Genomic DNA, 20,140 nt, shown 5'->3' on the forward strand with positions numbered 1-20,140 from the left:
GTAGATTTAGTGCAGACAATAAGGTAAAGACTGCAGAATGATTTCTGGTGTAGATCCAATGATTTTGTTAGGTGTGCCGCGTCAGGACTGAAGATATCTTCAACTACTGAACACGCATCTCCTCTTCAGAAGCCTGGAGGCCTGCAGCCGTCTGACGCTCCGTCAAGATCACAGCCAACTCTAAATGTCGAACTTTACAATCACACGTTTGTTGTGACCATAATTTATTCTGTAAATGACAATATTTTACCATTTACTGACGAAATGCTTTAATCACTGAATGTAAAGATGATGCATATTTATATATATATATATATATATAGAAGAGTCTCCAATAAATAAAGTTAAAAAAAAATCCGTCTCACTTTTTGTGTTCTAATCATTTAGTGCACGAGTGTTGAGACAATGAACGGGCTTCTGTTGTGTAACAATTTTAATTTACAGGACATTTTCAAATTGCATTAAATTTAGTGCAAATAATAACACTTCTTGATGTACAACTTATACAGCTTAGAAATATACAAAACGTGAGGTTCACTGACAAAAGATGTTTAAAAACACAAACTGCTTTCTTTAGCCGACAGACAGAACTTCTGTTCCTCAACACAGAAACTCAAAAAATGCAAACCTTTGACCTCTTGGACTGAAAATGTGATGCAGAATTCGGTTCTGATGGTCCTAAAATACAGTCTTGGATGACGTGAAATGTTGACTTAAGACCCCCCCCTCCGCTGCAGTTCAGTGCTGATAAATGCACGCCTGGTAGCTGTACAGAAAACCAGGACTTTAAAAAAAAGAAAAAAGGTGCATCCTGGCGTCTAAGGCATTCTGGAGGTTTATCAGCCAAACGGCAGGAGGCCACCGCGCTGTAGTGCTGTGAGTGAAATGTAAGTTCCATGACGATTACATTCTTTACCTTAACCTACAAAAGCATGACAAAAATCATCTGCAAAAATCCCAAAAATGTGTCTTTTGCCACGTGTGGACTAAAAAAAAATTCAGAAATTGTGGTTGTCTAGTGTATCTACTCATTTCTCAAAAGGATTTTCATTCCAGAAACTATGGCTGATTAGTTACAAATATCAGTCTGCAATCAGTAAAGACAGCCGGATTTTCCGGAGTTAACCCGCTGGTTCTCCTCGTTCCTTCCAGCCCAGTGCTGTCATCAAGTTCAACAGTCATTTCACATTTCTCCCAACAGTGGAGTCCATTTTCTCTGTACAATACATGGTGCTCTCTGAAAGCTACATTTAGAATGAGAAGGACTTCTAAAGCTCTGACTTCCGTCAAAGAGGGAGGAGTAAACACAAGAAGAGGAGATGAAGAACCACATCTCATTAGGGCTGTTGCTGGAAAGATCTAGTGTCCTCCTTAGTGATGGTTTAGCAGCAGCAAAACAAGCAGCTGTAATACTAGTGATTAAAGCAAACCTCCAAAACATCAAGAATTATGGAAAAATCAGAAATGTACAAACAGAGAAAGAGCAAATGATTTGGAAAAACTGCTTTGGGAACTTTTGAAAACACATAAAAGGTATTTTCTTGGCTTTTGATAGTGTCAAACTGGATGCAACTACTAACGCACTACAACTACAGGCTCGTGGCTATGCAGTTCTGCAGCATGGAGGTCTACATGTAGATGAGGAAAAAGCATCACGATAGTCCTCCAGAGCCTGTTCTGGATCATTCCAGCAGAGGAAAAGCCTGAAACAAAAACGAGCTTTAGAGAAAGAATCTTTTTGAAAATATTCAATAAAAGTGGGTGTTCTGGGTACCTGGGGGTGTTCAGAAGAGGATGGGCTTCCCAGTGGTTTTCTCCTGAACGTAGGTGGTGAAGCGTTTGAGAAACTTGGGGTACTCTCTCTTGGCCACGGCTCTGAGAACGGAGGCTGGAGCCCAGCCTCCAGGGTTTACTGCACAGAAGATCATTATCAGAGAACGGAGCAGTTTCATAAACGCTAAATATTAGCCACAAAGTACTAAACAAAACAAGTTTAGCGTTAGCACAGGCGGTAATTCCCAGAGGGGCTGTTGTGTCATCGTCTCCAGAGAGCATACATCAAAGCTGCAACCTAAGGAGTGTTCTTTGAGCAGCTCCCTGCTCTATAAAGAGCACAGATGACGCTTTAAACCTCTGAATATGTTTCCATTTAAAATGTTGACCTAGAATGTATGTCACTAACGCTTTAAGATGAGAGTCAACAGAGGTTATATCGGTCTGGGTGTTGCTTGTTTGCAGGCAGATTTTAGTGAGCCTGATGGAGACTCGTGGGCATTTATGTTCCTGCCGGATGCTTATCCTGTCTGGAGAGGCACTTACCGTTGGCAACGTAAGTGATTTTACAGAGGATGTTGTCCCTGCTGATCTCTCTATCGCCCTCTGGTGGGCTGACCAGTGTTTGGCAGATCATGGCCACGTTGATTTTGGCACGAACACAGCGGTTTGTGGGCTGAAAAAACATGAAGCAACAGAGTACATTTAAAAATAAAAATAAAATAGTCAAGCATTATCTGTCATTGGATGGATAAGCAGACCGCGGTAGATGTGTTTGTTCTTGTTTTTAGACTGAAGCAGCATTATATAACTATGTGTACGTATGTGTGATGACAAACGCCGTCCTTAGACAAATGACAGAATAAACAAATGCAGACTCACTCCATCTACAACTGAACGTAAACAGCAGCTCTGTCATCAAATTCACGTTTGCCTATAAGAAAATCAAGGCTGGACAAACCTGCAGACAAGTTTCCACAATTGTTGCACTAATATTGGGCCACAGAAACAACAGCTGACCACCTGAAACCTGTTTGGTTGTCCATTCTGCTTCCAAGTGTTCAATCATTTCTGCGTTTTTTTTTTCATTAGAAATGAGTGTGTTTGATAAAGGAGCAGTTTATTGACATTATTGGCTAAAGGTCTCTTTCAAAAAATGTGTTTTGAGACAGAATTATTCCCAACAATCACCAATGTGTGACCTAAACCCACACATGAACTCATAATAACAACCTGACATGCTGCTTTTTCCCAATCTAGGTCAGAAATAAGGAACTGCATTATTGGATCCGTTCAGTGTTTTCTTTTACTTTGTTCTGAGTTCATGGGCATTATATTCTTTTCTATCCACTTTAAACTCGAAAAACATCCTTGATGTTCCCCTCAGAACATGAAATGCTGATTTCACCATGAACGGAAATTAGATTAGTTTTGGAAAAATGTTCCAGAAACAACATTTATTTTACAGCAAATGACCCCTTTCCCTCATTGTAGTGGTTCAGGGTAAACGAACTGGACAGTCAGACGTACAAGAGCCTTGTCGTGTTCCACAGAGAAGTTGCAGACCAGCCACGTGTCGGGATCGTTTTCGTTTGTGGCGTGGACCTTCCTGATGGCTGACAGGTAGAGGACATCCCTCTGCGAGGCCGGCCACACTCTCTGAAAAACACAGCCGGAAACGCGTTTGGCTCACAGCGAAACACTGATAACATGTTTGACAAACGTTAGGAAAATCTGGAGAGAAAATGGAGTGTGTCTACCTTGTGTGTCTGGTAAACAATGATGGCATTATCAGAGAGTGTTTCCACAACGTTGAAGTTCTCAATGGTGGCTGAAGGACAGAGGAGATCCGTTCAGTAAAGGACGTGATATTGAGGCAAAACCCCGTCAAACAGTGGTGTGACAGTGAAAACGTACATTCCCAGTCCATTCGGAAATTTGTGTCCCAGAAGTAGTGACAGACCTCGTGGCCCGTCACCCCTTTGACATTATGAGTGGCTTTGAGGGGGTCCAGCACAATACCGTTCTCCTCCACTTCCCTTCTGTAAACCTGAGACAGAAAACCTCGAGGAGTTCAAGAAAAACAGTTTTTTTGACTCTGCACCACCAAGACTTTCTTTTCCTCTCCATTCAGCCTCACTTCTGATAAACCGATGTGCTCACTGCGCACGCAGGGATGTTTGGAAACTCCTTGGTTTTCCTGCTCACCTTCATATCCCCTTCTTCTATTACCAGCTGCCAGTTGGCATCTCCACCCACGTCCTGAAGAGAGTACGTCATATGATTCTGCACCATCTCCTCCACCTGAAAGACATGCATATCAATTTGATTCATGTGAGACAGTCTTCCAGCTCTTTGGCTCAGGGCAAAAAGCAGCAACTATATTTAGAGAGCCTAGGTCTTCAATCAAACCAAACAAGTATTTGCAGACTGATGCTGAACCAAACAGAGCAAATATCATTCAGATACCAAAAATTGATTATAAATCGGTGAGTACGGTGGTTACAGAGACCTTTGAAATTCAGTTAAATATTCTGCGTACTCAGTCTAGCTAAATGTGGCTCATGCTGTGAAAGAAGGGGAATGATGTGAAGAAAAAAAGAAGCTGTGAAAATGGGGATGTTTCACTAGGATCCAGGCATGCAGCTTCACAAAGTCTCCAGCAGTCATGGGAAAGAAAAACCCCTTCAATCTCTAAAACTTCACACACGAAAACAAAGTAGAGGGTAAAGGATGACAGTGTTTAAGAACACAGGCTAAAATGCAGATGTAGTGTAAAAGAACTGTTTTTTTTTCTTGAGGAGTATGAGGGTTTGCAGCAGTAAGACATATAATCAGCTCAATGGACTAAAGTGGACCAGGAGAAAAAACCAGAACGCTGTTATCTCAGAGTCAACAGACTTAAGTTCTCATGTAAAGAGAAAACTTCCATTTTCAAGCAGGCTGGAAAAGGGAAGGACTCACCTAGAAACAAGCTTTTCAAATACTCTCCAGATGAAGTTACGCCTCAACAAAGTAGCGAGCGGCTAGACTTGTAATCTTTTAAGCATGGTAGAGGAGGAGTGATGATGTGGGCTCGTGCATGCTCACAAATAAAAGCAGAGGCCATAAGCGTCGTCTAAAATGAAACACGCACCAGAATGTTTGCCTGACCAACCAGCCTCAATTAAACACCTCTGAAACAAAGATGGTCTTTTTCTCACTGCTTCTGCATTCTGGATGGATCTGTGTTCAATGATTTAATAATTATTAATAGAATCACTTCATTTTAAAATTTGCTGATGACCGCATGACTTGGATTTTCATGTTGTTGTTAAGAAAAAGGCAGAAGCTGAAAACTGTTGTTGACTGATGGCAGTACAAAGATAAACCCACTCATGCCAGTGAACTCAGGCTAACACTTCCAAAACGTGGTGTAGAAACGTTTTGTAGCATCTTTCAAAGAAGCGCCGTCCCCCCCCAAAAAAAACACAGTTTAATGTGGTAAGCAGTCAGTGGACACTGCCGTGCTTTCTGCTCATGCTCTAGCAAACGCCGGTCGGGTACCTGAGCGCTGAATCTGTGAATTTCATCCGAGGCGCTGACTAACTCGACGGAGGACAGGGAAGAACAATAGCTATGGGGCTGAACAGCAGAGAGCTGGTTAAAAAAAAGAGGAGCAGAACACAGAAAAGGAGAGAACGGACAGCACCCCCCCCCCCATGCACAAACACACACACACTACTGCAGAAGACATGACATGGCATCTGAAACGAGGAAGATGTAAGAGTTTAAGAAGAGAAATGTACAGCAGGCAGCCTGATTTTCAGTTCAGAAGACAGATGTGAGCTTAAAGAAAGGATGAGAGAAATGCTGCTTACCTTGTTGGCAAATCTATGTGTGCCGATGACAGAAAATACATCACCAGGTGGAACTGGACTTAGGTAAGGTTTCCTGATCTTTTCAGAGTGGCACTGAGGGAAACAGGACAGGAGTTCAGTAAAAGAAAGGAGGCAGAAGAAAGCAATTATAATTTTATTTTTGGAAAAGCAAAGAGATGAAATGATCTGATGAATATGCAGCTTTTCTCTTACTTGCTCCTCTATCTTGTCTTGTCGATCTAGTTCAGCTTCAACAGCATCATAAAATTCATCTTCGTTAATTAAACTGTTGGGTCCCTCCTGTAAATGAACAACAACTTTCAGGGTTTTACTCTCCAATAAGAACAGGCCTAGCAGGATAAAGAGTGCATGTTGGTGAAAAGTCAAGAAACCCTCTAGCTATCACTTTTGTGTGGCTCTGTAATCCTAAAATCTTATCACTTTATCGTGCCTCGTAGTCTGGGCCTCCATAGTGTGACTTTTTCTTTAGTTCATTCAAAGCGGACTTGTAGGCGTCCTCCACCCTCCTCCGTTTCTCCAGCTCCTGTCAACACACAGGGAACAATGCAGGGAGATCACTGGGATTGTTTGGGTAATCCTCAGAAACCCCTCACCACACCTCTCAGGTTGATCAGATTACAAATGATAATCTGTGAGGGCAAATATATGGGTTTCCCATATTTAGCAAAGCAAGACCTTTTTTCTTTAACAGTTTACACCTTAAACAGATTTTACAACAGCATTTTTAATAAGTTACTTTTTTCTATTTTTATTTATTTGAATAAAATCAGACAAGAAAAAGAATAAAATAAAGAAATATCTAGGTTTTTTAATGGAAAAAACTGCAAACGCTTAAAAGGTGAGCCATAGACCAAGATGGAACTGCATAGCACCAAACCGTTTTATGACCTGTGGGAAAACTGAAAAGCAACAAAAATGCTGAATACTTTGCACACAGTACAACAAAGTCCTCTCTCCTCCCATTTACACAATACACCTGAAGTGGAGACATCTATAGATGTATTTATACGATGAAGTATGACTGATGACAGAAGACATAATGGCTCAGGCTTCTCATTTCTGTTCTGACCCAAGAGTGAAGGAATTGTAGTTTTTTTGTGTTTGACCTTCTGCTCTGCACTAAAACGACCCTTCAGCTGCATTTGAGAAGCAGGCAGATAAAAGATGCCACCAGAGGTCAAAGCTACATTTGAACACAAAGCAACAGTGCTTTCAGTAAACAACTAAACAGAGAGAGAAAAGATATGCTAGGAGACCCAAAGATGGAACAGACAACAGTGAAGGCAAACATCAAACATCCTCTGTGACCTACTGTAAAGAGAAGGCTGCAGGTCTGTAAAGGTATCCATCTTTGCGTCTGTTGTTTGAGTAGGTCAGCTCTCCACTCTATAGAAGGCTTCCACAAGTGGCACCATTTAGCCCGAGCAGTCATTTTCTGAAGCTGTGTGTAAAATCCTTTGAAAGGTTTTGTTTTATTTCCAGTTTGTTTCTATTTTCCCGCTCCACGTCGACAGCTACAGCTCGCTCTCCAAAGACAACCGCGGCAACATTGACCAGTTTCAGTCAAGCAGTCTGACTGAAAACACTTCCCGGCGTTTGGGAGTTTTAGGATTGAGTGACACGCCTTTACACACAGGAAGCAACGAGAAAAAAAAAACTGGTTTGACAACATCCACTAAGCACGAGTGGCTTTAAAGGCACAGGCATCTTTTTTTAGACTCACTTTTATTATTTTGAGGCAGATTGTTAGATTTAAAATGAACCGATAAGTATAAATGAAATTAGAAGTTGAATTAATCCCTTTTTAATCAAATCTCTTCTTGATGATCTAAAGTACTTTTTTTGATTAAATTAAATAAAAACTAATTAGAAGAATAAGGTGTAATCTACCTCTTATACTTGCCGTTTTCAAATCTATTACCTTCTATGACATTTACTATTCTCAACTTTAAAAACCTGCATCTATGAAATAATTGAAATGATATTTAAGCACAAGACTGACTTGATAGCCACAAAGCAAATGGATTATTAATCACAAAAGTTTTGATCAATTCCATAATGCCGTACCCTGTCCAGCCTCTTCTGCCAGCTGTCTTCACGTTTGACCATCAGCTCGATGCAGTGGGACAAAGTGGAGAGGATGCCCGCCGTGGTGGCCTTGAAGGTGATGGCTTCCCCCTTGAAGTCTATCCCATTGGTGCCTTTGGGATTAGCAGAGGAAAACACTGGCAAAGACAGGAGAACAAAGGAAAATGGCTGAATATTGAGGCAGCTTTGTGAGTCTATAGATCATTGATGCATTCACATACAGCGTTATCTAATAATGATCAAATTTCACATAAACAGCAAATATAACGGCAGACTCACATTTCTCTTTGCTGCCATTGTTGTTTTCTCCGTCGGGTCTTGCAGCGGTGAGAAATTCATCTTCATCCTCTTCTGTTACAAAACAAGTTATTATTCTATCAATAGTTCATAACTAATATTTTGGATGGAACAATACAAACCACTATTCTGTCACACATCCTAACAAAACCTCATTTCCTACCAAATGTTTATGACAAGCAATTTATTTTCACATTCATTGCTATGTTTAGTTTTCAAAAAACAATTAAAGCTTTATCCATTTAGAAAAGACATAAGAGTCCTCAGACAGCATTTTTTCAAAGCTAAGGCTTTCCCTACAAATGAATGTTGTAGAATATTCTCTAACATTCTCACTACCAGAGTGTGACTGCGTAGTGAAAGAAGCTGGGACTGAAACTGCACGCACTCTCAAATGTCATGAATTTAAAAGATCTTAATCACTATTAGGTCATTAAGTATTTGTCATCGTTTCTGAAATGTTTGGACAAAGTGTTCTATGTTTTCAGTCATACTCACAAAATGATCAGTAATTGAGAAGAACAGATACACTTACAGTCCAAAAAAGTTACATATCATGTGATTTCTTTTCATTTTATTACTAAATGTTATCATCTGCCCTTTTTGAACTCTGCTCCTAGAAACAAGACATTTTCCTTTTATTACCAAAACTACTAAATACATTTTCTACAGTCAGAATAAAACCACTCAAACCCACGTGACACACAGATTACCTCCGTCTCTCTGAAACTCATCTTTGGAAACCACATCAGCACAGGAGTCAAAATACTTCTGAAGGGTGTCCACCTGTCTACATAGAATGTCCCGGAAGGTTTCCATTTCTGCCAGCTTCTCACGCAACCTGTACCCCTTCTGAGCGCGGACAAAGGCAGAAGCAAAATGAAGCAGAGTTCGTCAAGTTTCCTCTTCTCAGGAAAGCTGCAGCTCCAACAGTAACAACAACCAAAAACAGGTGTTTTCATGGCATCATAGGCTATGTTGTACCTTGAAAGAGGATGTGGATGTGGAGGACAAGGCACTCGCTGCTGAGGTGAGAGACAACATGGAACCATGACGCCTTAGGCTTGATTCAGAACCATATCCAGACTCGGCCTGAAAGTTCAATTCAAGAAACAAACAAAAAAAAACAGGTTAAACAAAAGAAACAATAGTAAACACAATTTCAGCAGTTCACACAGGTATTCTGTAACCAGCAACACGAGTCATCCACTGATCATACCAAGAAAATGTCAAATCAAAATGATCAGTCTCTACAAGGCAGTTTTATTTTGAATTGACCCTTTTGTGTACCCATATATATATTTTTTAAAACAAAACAAAACAAAAATGACATTTTAAGTGAATTTTTCATGTAGATAACCCTAAAAACAACAACTTAGAAGGTTTTGGTCTTTTCTCCAGAAATAAAAAGAAATACTCAACTAAGAGCATCTAAAAAAAATTTCTGTCATGCAGTAAAATAAACTCTGATACTGTGAAAGCATGTTAGTGTGATTAAGGATGACAGAGACGAGCTTCTGTCATTTCAGTGTAGGGAGGGTCCGTTTTGCATGCGCTGTTTTAAACCGTGCTTGTTCTTCTGTACTTGAAACTTTGGTGTCTGTAAACAAAGAGAACTCCCTTGGAAATAAAACACATAACTAAACTGTTCATGCATGCAGATTTCATTAAAGGTTTAAAAGTCTATCTATCTATCTATATACCCAGGCTGTGTCCCACCAAAGTGGGGTAGCCTAGACGGGGCACACATTCTTAACTCTCTCCTTCTCTTCCCCTAAACCCTCCTCCTTCAGTGTGTGCGTGTGAAAAAGGATCTGATCAGCTGGAACTACATTTTTTCAGTATGGTCACCTGAGTTTGATTATTGTGCGTGCTGATGTAGAACAGTCCAAATTCAAATGAGCTTTTCAAAGTGAAGAGTGTAATTACATGTAAAAAAAAAACAACAACTATAAAGGTAACTGTCAAATACCCACAATGGATCAATGGTTTTATTCCCCCAATGACCTTTTTATAAAACACGACTATCCTTGTTTTTGTTTTTCCGTAACCATAGGTACCTAAATGCATAAACAAAATATTTCATGAGTCTGACAAAACAGTAAACATTACAAAAAATCAGATCAATACCAACGCCGTAACAAATGAAGATAAGAACTACCGTAATCTAGGAAGATCTGAGCTGTGCTGGTAAATGATAAAATGTCTTCATTTAGTCTATAGAATTTCACAAACCAAGACACTTCTCTTGTTTTTCCATTTTAAAAATTGGACGTATCATTATGTACCACCAGAGCTGCTGATCAGTTAACACCTACGCCATCATAGAATACATTACATTCAATGTATAACAATAACTATTTGCATTTACACTCCTTACCCCCAGTCACAACAAAGCAAGCCATATTTATTGCCTCCATCCATCCTGACACTCAAACTGCAGCTGCGCTAAATGAAGACTTTAATAGCAATCAGTGCTGAGCTCAGGACAAAAGTCTAAATATTTGTGATTAGATGATTTATTTCTTAAACTTTTTTTGTGCAATTGTTGTCACAATGTTTTTTTGGTACATTTGGTAGGGACATCCATTTGTGGGAACAGAGCAGAGTCTCTGGAAAACAAAATCCTTTCTGTCGGTGTCCATCAGCTTCTGTGGTTGGTGGTGACTTTTAATTAAGCCTCAAGTACCCACAGGTGCTGCTGATTAGGCCTGATTGTCTGCACCTGTGCGAGCGAGCGAGAGAGTGGTGAGTTGGGGTCTGCTCCAACAATCTACAACTCACTGAAATCTACATGGGGTTAGGCCACCATGATAGTGCCACCTTAAAGTTCCACTCCAATCATCTTTTTATCTAATCTAAAAGCCTTCCCAATGGTCTTATAATTATGATTATGCTGTTTTTAGCCTAAAGTAATAAAAAAGAAAAAAAAATCTGTTTTCTAGGACATAGGTCAGCATTAACTCATGAGAAATTTGCCTCTGATTTGTAGTCTGGATTGTTCCCATGTGAGTAACACCGCCCCCCTTCCTGTCACCTGTAACTGAGAGCTCTCTGTTTACAAGCTTTCCATCAAGCTTACAGCCCCTCACACCCCCAACCTAACATTGCTGGTGCAAAGGGAATGGCAAGTAAACCTGGAGAAATCCAGCCGGACAGTTTTGAGCCAGAAGCTTAGATGAGGAAAACAAAGACGTTGATGGATGTAGTCATATAAAAGTGGATGCATCAGAATGTAGCGGAGCAGGAAGCATTGAGACCCGCACAGCATATTTTCTACATAACAAATACAATCTTTTTCAAATTGTATTTTTCTGTCCGCTCCCGAGTCACAAAAATTTAAATAAAGATATACGCAGAAATGCAATTTTAAGCTAAATTTCTTAATGTATGTCCTCCATCAGCCTCCATACAGTATATAATACTGATATCTTGCTACTGTGCCATCCTTTCTAATAAAAATGTCTAATAAATATATGATAACACTAAAATTCCAGGAGGAGCCAACCAGCTTTCTTTAAAAACCTCTCCAATGAAAATTGTATTTTTGCTGTTTTTAACGCGTTCTTGTAACGTTTTTCTGATGATGGAGGACTCGCATAAAAGAATTTAAGATTAAAACTGCTTTTCTGAGTATTTCTTTATTCAAATCGTGATGAATCAGGAGCAGATAAAAACCTGTGGTTTGAAACAGATTAAAACTGTTCCGCTGGATAGCTCCAATAATGCTTTGTGTTTTTTTTTTTTTTTTGCTACGCCAACGTTAACCTGGAACTAGGGCTGCACGAAATGAGGAAAACTTGCGATATGCGATATTAGAGATTAATATTGTGATAACAATATAATTTCCGGTCTATAAACAAATAGCAAAATAACCCAAAACATCATTCCCATTTCATTGCAGCAGTTTAAAAATTATGCTCCAAATGACCCTCGTCGATATAGGTGACAAACATCTAACATAATAGGCCTCCATCTGATTGGTCAACAACAGGAAGGCGTCCATCCGATTGGTCAAATGCATAAATGGATTGATTTGATTCCTCAAGGTGCCATAAGATTGTTTTAACACATTTAAGGTTTACGATTTATTGCGATTTTCGCCGTCTTTTGCGATATGCATATTGCAGAACTGGATATTGCGAGAACGATAAATTTGGGGTATATTGTGCAGGCCTACCCGGAACTGTGAGGAGCTGTAAACTAACGTAAACAAAGGAATGCTGGGATTTTAACATGAGGTTACTTCGGCACCAACAGTCCTGCCCACAACTCGGAGGCAAATTTCTAATGAAAATATGGCTAATTTTACTATAAGGTAAAAACATAGTTGGAGAGCAGCTTTAAATGTGGAAAGACAGGATGGCAGAGCTGAAAAAAAATCTCTGAGGCTGGACATGTTCTAACAAGTTTTCATGATGCAAATGATTACTTTGAATGGCTCCTTTCCTACACACTTGAGGGGAAACATCTTCAGCTAAATGAAACATTGCTTCCGTAGTTGTTACCATTCATCAAGAAAAGCTTTTAAAAAAAATTTATTGATTCATATGTTCATTTCTGAAAGTACATTTAAAACTTGAGAGTGTACCAAAGCAAAAAATATCCTAACATCGTCCAGCTCTAGTGATTACAAGCAAAAACTGTTACAAGTTTAGTATAAAAGAGCAGCTTTAAACTGGTTAACCCAAAAAGACAACTCATTAACTCATTTAACGTGTTTGTAAAAATACCTTTATATGGTTTTATATGGTAAAATGCTTCTCACATAATTATAGTCCATGCAAAGCAGATAATTTGAATTATGTGGAGTGTGTCTTGCGGTGGAATATTTAAGAGTTTCTAGTTCAGCAATAAAGCTAGTCCATATGGTTTTTTTATGTTAACATCTGCATTCACATTAAAACATGCATTTTTCAATAAAAGATGCAACAAATTAAAAAAAAGCATCAGGTGAAAGGGACAGGCAGCATGCCAACACGCTTATTATGAGCCCACCATTCGGCCATTCCAACAGCCAAAGCAGAGAAGGGCGCAGCTGCAGCCGCGGCAGTTTGCTGGCCTAAACATGACCAAGCACTCCCACACTACTATGATTTGACAGCATAGGAGCTTTTATCCACTTTATCCCTGGACACATCACTATGGAGCACAGAGAAAGACGTGGAGTTGAAGAAGTGACACCAGACGGGCTTCGCTTTGCAAACCCTGACATGAGATGAAACGACGACACAAGAAGCAAAGGAGGGAAAGAAAAAAAAGTAGTCCTCACACCCAATGGAGGAGAGGCAGATTGGTTCTTGAAGCAGAAGATATGGAGAGATTCAAAGGAAGAGAGCTGGAAACTGCTGAATGGAGCAGAGTCTGCTAACTATCCAGCTGTCAAGCAAAACCTTCAAACTACAAACCCGCATGCACCCCCATCCCATTACAAACATAAACTACAAGGCCACACACCCCGATTCGTGAAAGCTTTTTGTCTTGTCCATCTTTTCGTCCAGCATCCATCACCGAGCGAGCATTCATGAGTGTGTGTGTGTGTGTGTGTGTGTGCTGGCCTGAAGGAGCGTGAGAGAGGCAGAGACGATGGGCGCATGCATGTATGCATTAGAGACGAATGCTGTCTAGAGCTGTAATAAACCAATGAAGTCTAAAAAAAACAGGTGGGCGAGTGAAGCAGCAACTGTATATTATGACACAGCAAAAGAGAGAGAGACAGAAATGAAGAGTGGGAAGACGGGAGCAGCATTTGTCTGCATCCCACACTCTCCTTTTATCATTTTTTGCTGATCCGCTGGTATCCATATCATTTGGTTCAATTGCAATAGTGGGAAAAAAAAAGATCATAAATGCACAATTTTCAATCTCCTCCAAATATGTAGGAAATCTGTCTAAATAGATGACAGAATATGACGTTTAATCGTTTCAAAACAAACCTTTGAAAATCTTTGTAGAGAGCTGCACTTAGTGGCTCTCCGCCTAAGCAGAGCTGCTCTCACCACCCACACATTAAAACAAATGGACTTTCAGAGGGACAATAGCTCCTCAGTCAACTAATGCTGGAACATGATTATGGAAAAAACAGTCAAACATCTCTGACACATGATAACCAACAGGTTAGGGGAAACATGGCACCGGCAGGGCTTAAGTAACGTACGTCTGTGTAAGGCTCCAATAAATAATTCCCTTTAAAAAAACATCCCGAGGCTTTCTAATGGTCATAATTCAGGAAGCATAATGCAATTATTAGATGAATATAGGTAAGCTAGTTGTCCTTAAACATTCTGTTAACGTTTTATCAAAGTTTCTGCTGACCATTCTTTGTTTTTCCTGTTGAAAACCAATATGTCTGACTATGCTAAACTTCTGATGCAGCAAGTTGAAAAGCTGCATACACTCCTTCTACATTCCAAACTGTAATGCTTCTCTGCTTCATCGATTGTTGAAGTTCAAGACATCCAGAACCAACACTGCTTCAAACTCACTGCTACAGTAGAGTCACAATGTGGCTATACTTGCAATTCATATCCAGTTTTACAAACTGAATAATCAGACTACTAAATATAATAACATCTAGAATTTACTTTTCTTTTTCAGAAAGTGATTGTGAAAAATAAAACACTATCAAATGCCACTAATACCTGCTGTATACTTTTCAGGAATGCATAGATTTCAAAATAAATAACACTGGATGTAAAAAAAACTGATTTAATATTATTTAATATTTATTTAATATTTGTTATTGTAAAAGAATGGAACAGTTTTTTATAAAGGAGGTAAAAAGGTGAATCTAGTTGTATTACCAATACCCTCTTCTCTTCTGCTGAGATGAGAGCCTTGATACAAATGACAAACATAAAAGATGCAAGTCCTTCTTTGTCCATTTGGAGCAGCACAAACACACAACTTGCTGCTGCATGAACTTTTTTTGACATTACTGAAGGTCAAAGTCCATGCATGACTCCAAAACACTCAACTTCAGTATTAGACCAAAGATCAGTGTTTGCTCACAAAAATCCAAAACAGCAAAAACCGAAAACCTGAATCAGAAATAAAATGTCTTTCATCGGACAATCTGCTTTTTAAAAGTTTGAAGCACTTCTTCTTTTAGTTTGAACCTTCAAATGAATTCATTTGTGTCAATAACCGCAACAGTTATACCACTAATGAAAGTAATAATAACAATACAAATAATTGAAAACACTTAGTAGTTTTGATATTTCACTGCATAATTGTTCTATACTATAGAACTATAAATAAAGAATATAGTCTGTATCAATCATTCACCATAGTACTATGTACACTCCATTTATTGTGAAACTTCTTTAGCCATCACGATGTGGCAAGTCAGTGCAATTCCTCTGAAAGAAGTTCCAACCTTTGACTCGACACGGACACGTCACCTTCAGGATTTGACCCCAGTTTCCACACAGAAACGTTTCGTTTTAGCTACATTCAGACACAGAAGTCGAAATGAGGAAGATGGAGGTGAACTACTGAAGCTGCACTTTCAGTTTTTCATCATTTGTTGTTATTTAAATCAAATATGACCATTCCTGAAATACAAACACAGAGCAGACGTTTAAAGTCTGAAACTGTGTTGATTCTTTTGCCAAGCAGGAGTTTGTTTTGAACCAAAAAGATGTGAACGTTTGCCAACACTGGTGATGCAAAGTTACCACAAAAAAACTGCAAAAAAGTCCACATGTCAAAACAAAACGCATCGATGAAATGACTTGTTCTTAAAGTTAGGTCGAAATTATAAATGCATCTTTGTTATATTAGATGTTGTAGCTCAGAAAGCTTTAGCAGAAGCTAACTACTAAATTCCTTGCAGTTCTGGGCGACATTTGCAACAGCGCAACATTCTCAGCATGCTAGCTGAGAATTCATATGAACCGTGGCAGAAGGGGTTTGGTAATCTTAGTTGTATGCTGAGTGTAAGTGCATGTAAAAACTGTAGTTATGCACTCCATGTGTTATCAAGAATCTAAACTTTTAAACCTCTGGTCAGAGACGAACGCCTAATGATTAATCATTATCGCTATTATGGATTATTAATCCCTAAATCACAATGTGTTAGTGGAACACAGAGCAAATAAGGACTGTAAAATAATTAAAAGCTAATCTACTGAAGTAGGGTGAGGTTCATGGACTCTGTAACTGTTGAGCATTCAAAATCACAAAAAGAAAAACTGCTTTAACCCCTTGGTACATTATTGTGTGAAAACATTTCCTGTTTCATTTATTAATCGCGAGTTTCAGTAAATTTGCTTCAACACAAGTTCCGCTCAAAGAAAGCAGCAGTTCACCATCGTATGAGAGGGGATACCTCCACACCGTCAAACTCACTCCTCAGATTCCTCACATTCCTGGAGAAAAGAACTCCTTGTGTGTTTCTAACTCTTGTGTGTCCCGCCACACCCAAAAAGCACATGGCTCTACAGGGTCGAGAGAAACCCCCTCTTGACTCCTAATTCAACCTGAATGTGGCATAATGTGAGCAATGCAACACAGCAATTTGTTGCAAATAAGTAAATAAATCCAATAAAAACTAACATGTCAAAGTAAATCTCGAAACATAGCAGGGACTCAATAGGCAGCTGAGAAATCGAGAGTATTTTACTAAACTATGAGTGATTCTAAAAGAAATATTACAAAATATCCTGCAAGACAAAACCTGAATGACAACTTCTCACATAGACGATTAACACAAATCTATTCTACAAAAAGAGAAAAGCCCAATACTCACCCTGTGCACTTCTATGGACTCGATCCAGCGTTGTCTGTGTTCAGGATCCTCTGCTCTGAGGTACCAGACGCTGTCATTCACACTGATGTCAAAACGACACTCGTCGAACTCGTGAGGCTGCACACACACAAGAGGGCTCATGATTTTCTACACAGAGGGCGAGGAATGTCAGAGCATCCTTGTTTTCTAAATCATATATATTTATTTGCATCCCAAAATACAACAAACAAACAAAAATTCATGTAAACTGAATTCTTGAGGAAAAACCACCACAATCTCACATTGGCTATAATACCCGGCGATCAGGAATGACACTCCAGGAACACATGGAACCAATCAGTCGCTGAAAAGCACGTCTCAAAAACACAGATTGTTTTAATTGAAAACTGATGCCTCGTGTCTGCAGTTCCAGCCTTTAAAGATACCGCAGAATAGGGCCAAGAAAAAAACAACAACAACAACAAAGGGTCGTTCCAGTTTGAGTGTGGGTCTTCCCAAGCTTTCCTCCTACTATTACTCCCCCACTCTTCCATGTACCCCACCCATGTCCAACCACCGACTGCTTCAGGCACAAAACACACGGGCAACAAAGAATTTGTTCGTTTCCTCCAAGACTGGAATCTGACCGGCTGGGACCAAAACTCGGAGAATAATGCGAAAGAAATGATGGAGAATAGGCTCAAAATTTAGCTGCATTCCCTTTTTTTCCCGCTTTAGGAGCACCAAGAACACGGATGCTTTATCTGTAGACATAAACTTACGTTTATTGAATTTGCTGAATAATACTCATGTGCTGCCTGGTCTGCTCTGACAGACAACAAGAGACACCCAATCTTAAAGAGGAAGTCCAAACTTGTATGACTTTATCCTCCATTCTTAAACACCATTAATGATCACACATTTTATATATCGATGATCCTTTCCAAAATTACAGTCATTCTAAATGCTATAACATTTCATGTGTTATCCAGAAAATTCCCTAACAGTTTCAATACATCACTGGGAAGGAACCAAAGGTGATATCAAAGTGCAGCCAATCGTGACGTTGCTGCTTAGAGAACTCCGTCGTCGATCTTACTGTGCTGTACCAGACAGGAACCATAAACCTCAGTCTTCACAGGTTTATAACCCTCTCATTCTGAAGGGGAAGCTTATCTTTTCCCTTCGTAAGCACTGTTGCACAGCAGTGCTGCATTGGCTTCGTTTCTGCTCAAAGGTCTGAAGAATCCTCCGCGTAAGCACAGAGGATTTCCTTGTAAACAATAAATTTTAAAAACTACTGTAAAAAAACAACAACAAAGATACTTAATTAGAAACCTTTTCCTGGATCTTTTCTTTTTTTTTAAGCCACATTTCCCTAGAGGTCAGGTTTAGGTGAGAGGACAGTCTTGCCTGTGTGCAGCTCCATGGTGTGTCATACTGATTTTAACACGGAAAACACTTTTTGTCTACATTCCTTAGCCCGCATACCGGAGTCTCCTGACAGCTAAATGACTTTAAATGTTTAGAAAAGCAGACCCAGAGAGAGGTTATGTGTTGTAAAACTGTAAACCTTCAGTTAAAATGAAACAAAAACAAAAAACATGTAGCTCCAGTGCGATCAGAATGTATTGGCACAATTATTTAGTGAAAATATGTGATCCCAGTAAAATAAGTTAATCTTAGCTTTTATGTGAAGCTTTAAAATCTAATTTTAATCAAATAATCTGGTTTTACGAAGGTGCACTAACAGCAGTAAAACCATTCCTTTAGCTAATGTCTTTAGTGAGGTGTACCAGAAGGTGGTGAATGATTAACCAAGGTGGGATTTAAACTTATCTCCCTTCCTCAGATAGAATGCAAGTCAAATGTGCAGTATGTGAAAGAAAGCGATTTTTGACCGCAGACGTTTTAAAAAAATGAACAACATAACAGTCAAAGAGGGATGAGAGTATGAGGTGGAATAATATCACATCTCTGTAGAAATCGAGACAAACCAAGACCATTTCAGCTAGAGCTCAAAAACACAAGCAAAAAACTACAATTTAAGAAAATGAAAACTTTTTTTTAGGACAACAAATTGAAGGCACTTGCTTTATCCACAAAGACTAAGTACTTACGGTGATGACAGCCTTGCTCAGGCACAGAGAGCCCCTGCAGCCGTACTCCCGCTCATCCTCAGACTTGTAGTAACTCAAGGTATTGTTTTTTAACACGACCCAGCGGTCCTGCCATCCATGGATGTAATTTGTCCACTGTCAACACAAAACAGCCAGGTGAACAGAACAGCTGGATATGCCACAAAGGCCTTCTTGTTTATTTAAACTAACTGCAAATTCACGTTTATTTAGGAGACATCTTAAACAAATAAAAAAGAAAGATAAATTAATTTATATGTAAGATTATTAATATTTATGATCATTATTGCTTATATGACCTTTGAGCATGTAGATGGTCATTTTTCTCTTTATGATACAAATGGTTTCATTATTATAAATATCATATTTACTCACTTTGCTTAATACGCCGCCGAACTCCACGGGCTGTGCGGATTCCGGGTCAATATCCTCATCCGAACCTGACGATGAACTCTTTTCAGACATTGAATTCCAAAGCTATTATGATAATAGCTATCAAATGAATTTGAGAATGACTGTTTTCGACTCGACGTTATTATTATCAAGCTAAAAAAAGGCTCCAGCTGCTGGATTAGTTCCCGGTTTAAATTTAAAGCGGCTGCAGCGTCAACTTCAGCTTAACGGCGGCTAAATTGTTTCCATTCGATATTAACTTGAGGTCCAAATTACCGATGGAGCGATGAAAATTTCGTTTAACGATGCTACGTTGCAGGTTTACGGATTGGTATGGAGTTGACAGCGGGGCGTTTCTTGGATTTTGCGGGCTTTGTTTTGAATCTGACGTCGAACACCAACAAGCCTAGCTTACTTAGTTAGCTGTCAAACTACGCAACTAGCTAACATCAACTTTAACTGGCAACTTGTGACTCCTTAGCTATTTCGGCCGCCGTTGGTGGTCTGCTAAAAACGCCTTAGTGTTAACACTGCACTTCATTGCTTATCTGTTGAAATAAAGAAAAAAAATAAAGAAACGAAATTTAAAGGAAAAGGAGAAAACGTGCAACGGAATCGCGTCCGAGCAGTGGTTCCGCAGTTCAGTTAGCAGTAGTGGACTGACTAGCCTGTGGGAGGAGCCACGGCCACGCTTTACTGTTTGGACCTCCTTCTGAAGAGACGTCAAGGTAAACAGTGCACAGCCAGACCGGAAATGGCAAACATTAAATTAAAACTAGTTTTACTGATCACTGCTATAACCCCGGTGGTATCAAAACCTTTAGAACCAGGGTGTTCTT

At 39.4% G+C, this 20,140-nt stretch overlaps 1 protein-coding gene across 6 annotated transcripts; it reads right to left on the reverse strand.

Moving 5' to 3' along the window:
- Positions 1-421: 421 nt before the first annotated feature.
- col4a3bp (collagen type IV alpha 3 binding protein) lies at positions 422-20,003 on the reverse strand. Of its 6 annotated transcripts, none has more exons than XM_020705983.2 (18): positions 19,284-20,003; positions 18,891-19,025; positions 16,792-16,908; positions 9,024-9,131; positions 8,753-8,891; positions 8,022-8,090; positions 7,722-7,879; positions 6,085-6,177; positions 5,847-5,933; positions 5,634-5,726; positions 5,320-5,397; positions 3,982-4,077; positions 3,691-3,823; positions 3,534-3,604; positions 3,304-3,432; positions 2,320-2,449; positions 1,775-1,912; positions 422-1,703 (listed from the first exon to the last, which is right to left on the reverse strand). In XM_020705983.2, the coding sequence occupies exons 1-17, from the start codon at positions 19,371-19,373 to the stop codon at positions 1,785-1,787; spliced, it is 1,854 nt and encodes a 617-aa protein (XP_020561642.1). In that variant the 5' UTR covers positions 19,374-20,003; the 3' UTR covers positions 422-1,703; positions 1,775-1,784. The 6 variants fall into 6 exon arrangements, with proteins under 6 accessions (XP_020561642.1, XP_004072480.1, XP_011477548.1 ...); XM_004072432.4 differs by having other exon boundaries at positions 8,022-8,093; XM_011479246.3 differs by lacking the exon at positions 5,320-5,397 and having other exon boundaries at positions 8,022-8,093.
- Between the last annotated feature and the right edge of the window lie 137 nt (positions 20,004-20,140).

Source organism: Oryzias latipes, chromosome 9, assembly GCF_002234675.1.
Source record: "Oryzias latipes chromosome 9, ASM223467v1".
Classification (NCBI taxonomy): domain Eukaryota; kingdom Metazoa; phylum Chordata; class Actinopteri; order Beloniformes; family Adrianichthyidae; genus Oryzias; species Oryzias latipes.

Bases quoted from the DNA above. Each gene is read 5' to 3' on its own strand.
- col4a3bp (XM_004072432.4), bottom strand. From the start codon at position 19,373: ATGTCTGAAAAGAGTTCATCGTCAGGTTCGGATGAGGATATTGACCCG. The intron at 9,132-16,791 runs GTGAGTATTGGG...TTGAACTTTCAG, and splicing joins AGTCCATAGAAGTGCACAGG to GCCGAGTCTGGATATGGTTC. The intron at 6,178-7,721 runs GTACGGCATTAT...GTGTGTTGACAG, and splicing joins GGCAGAAGAGGCTGGACAGG to GAGCTGGAGAAACGGAGGAG.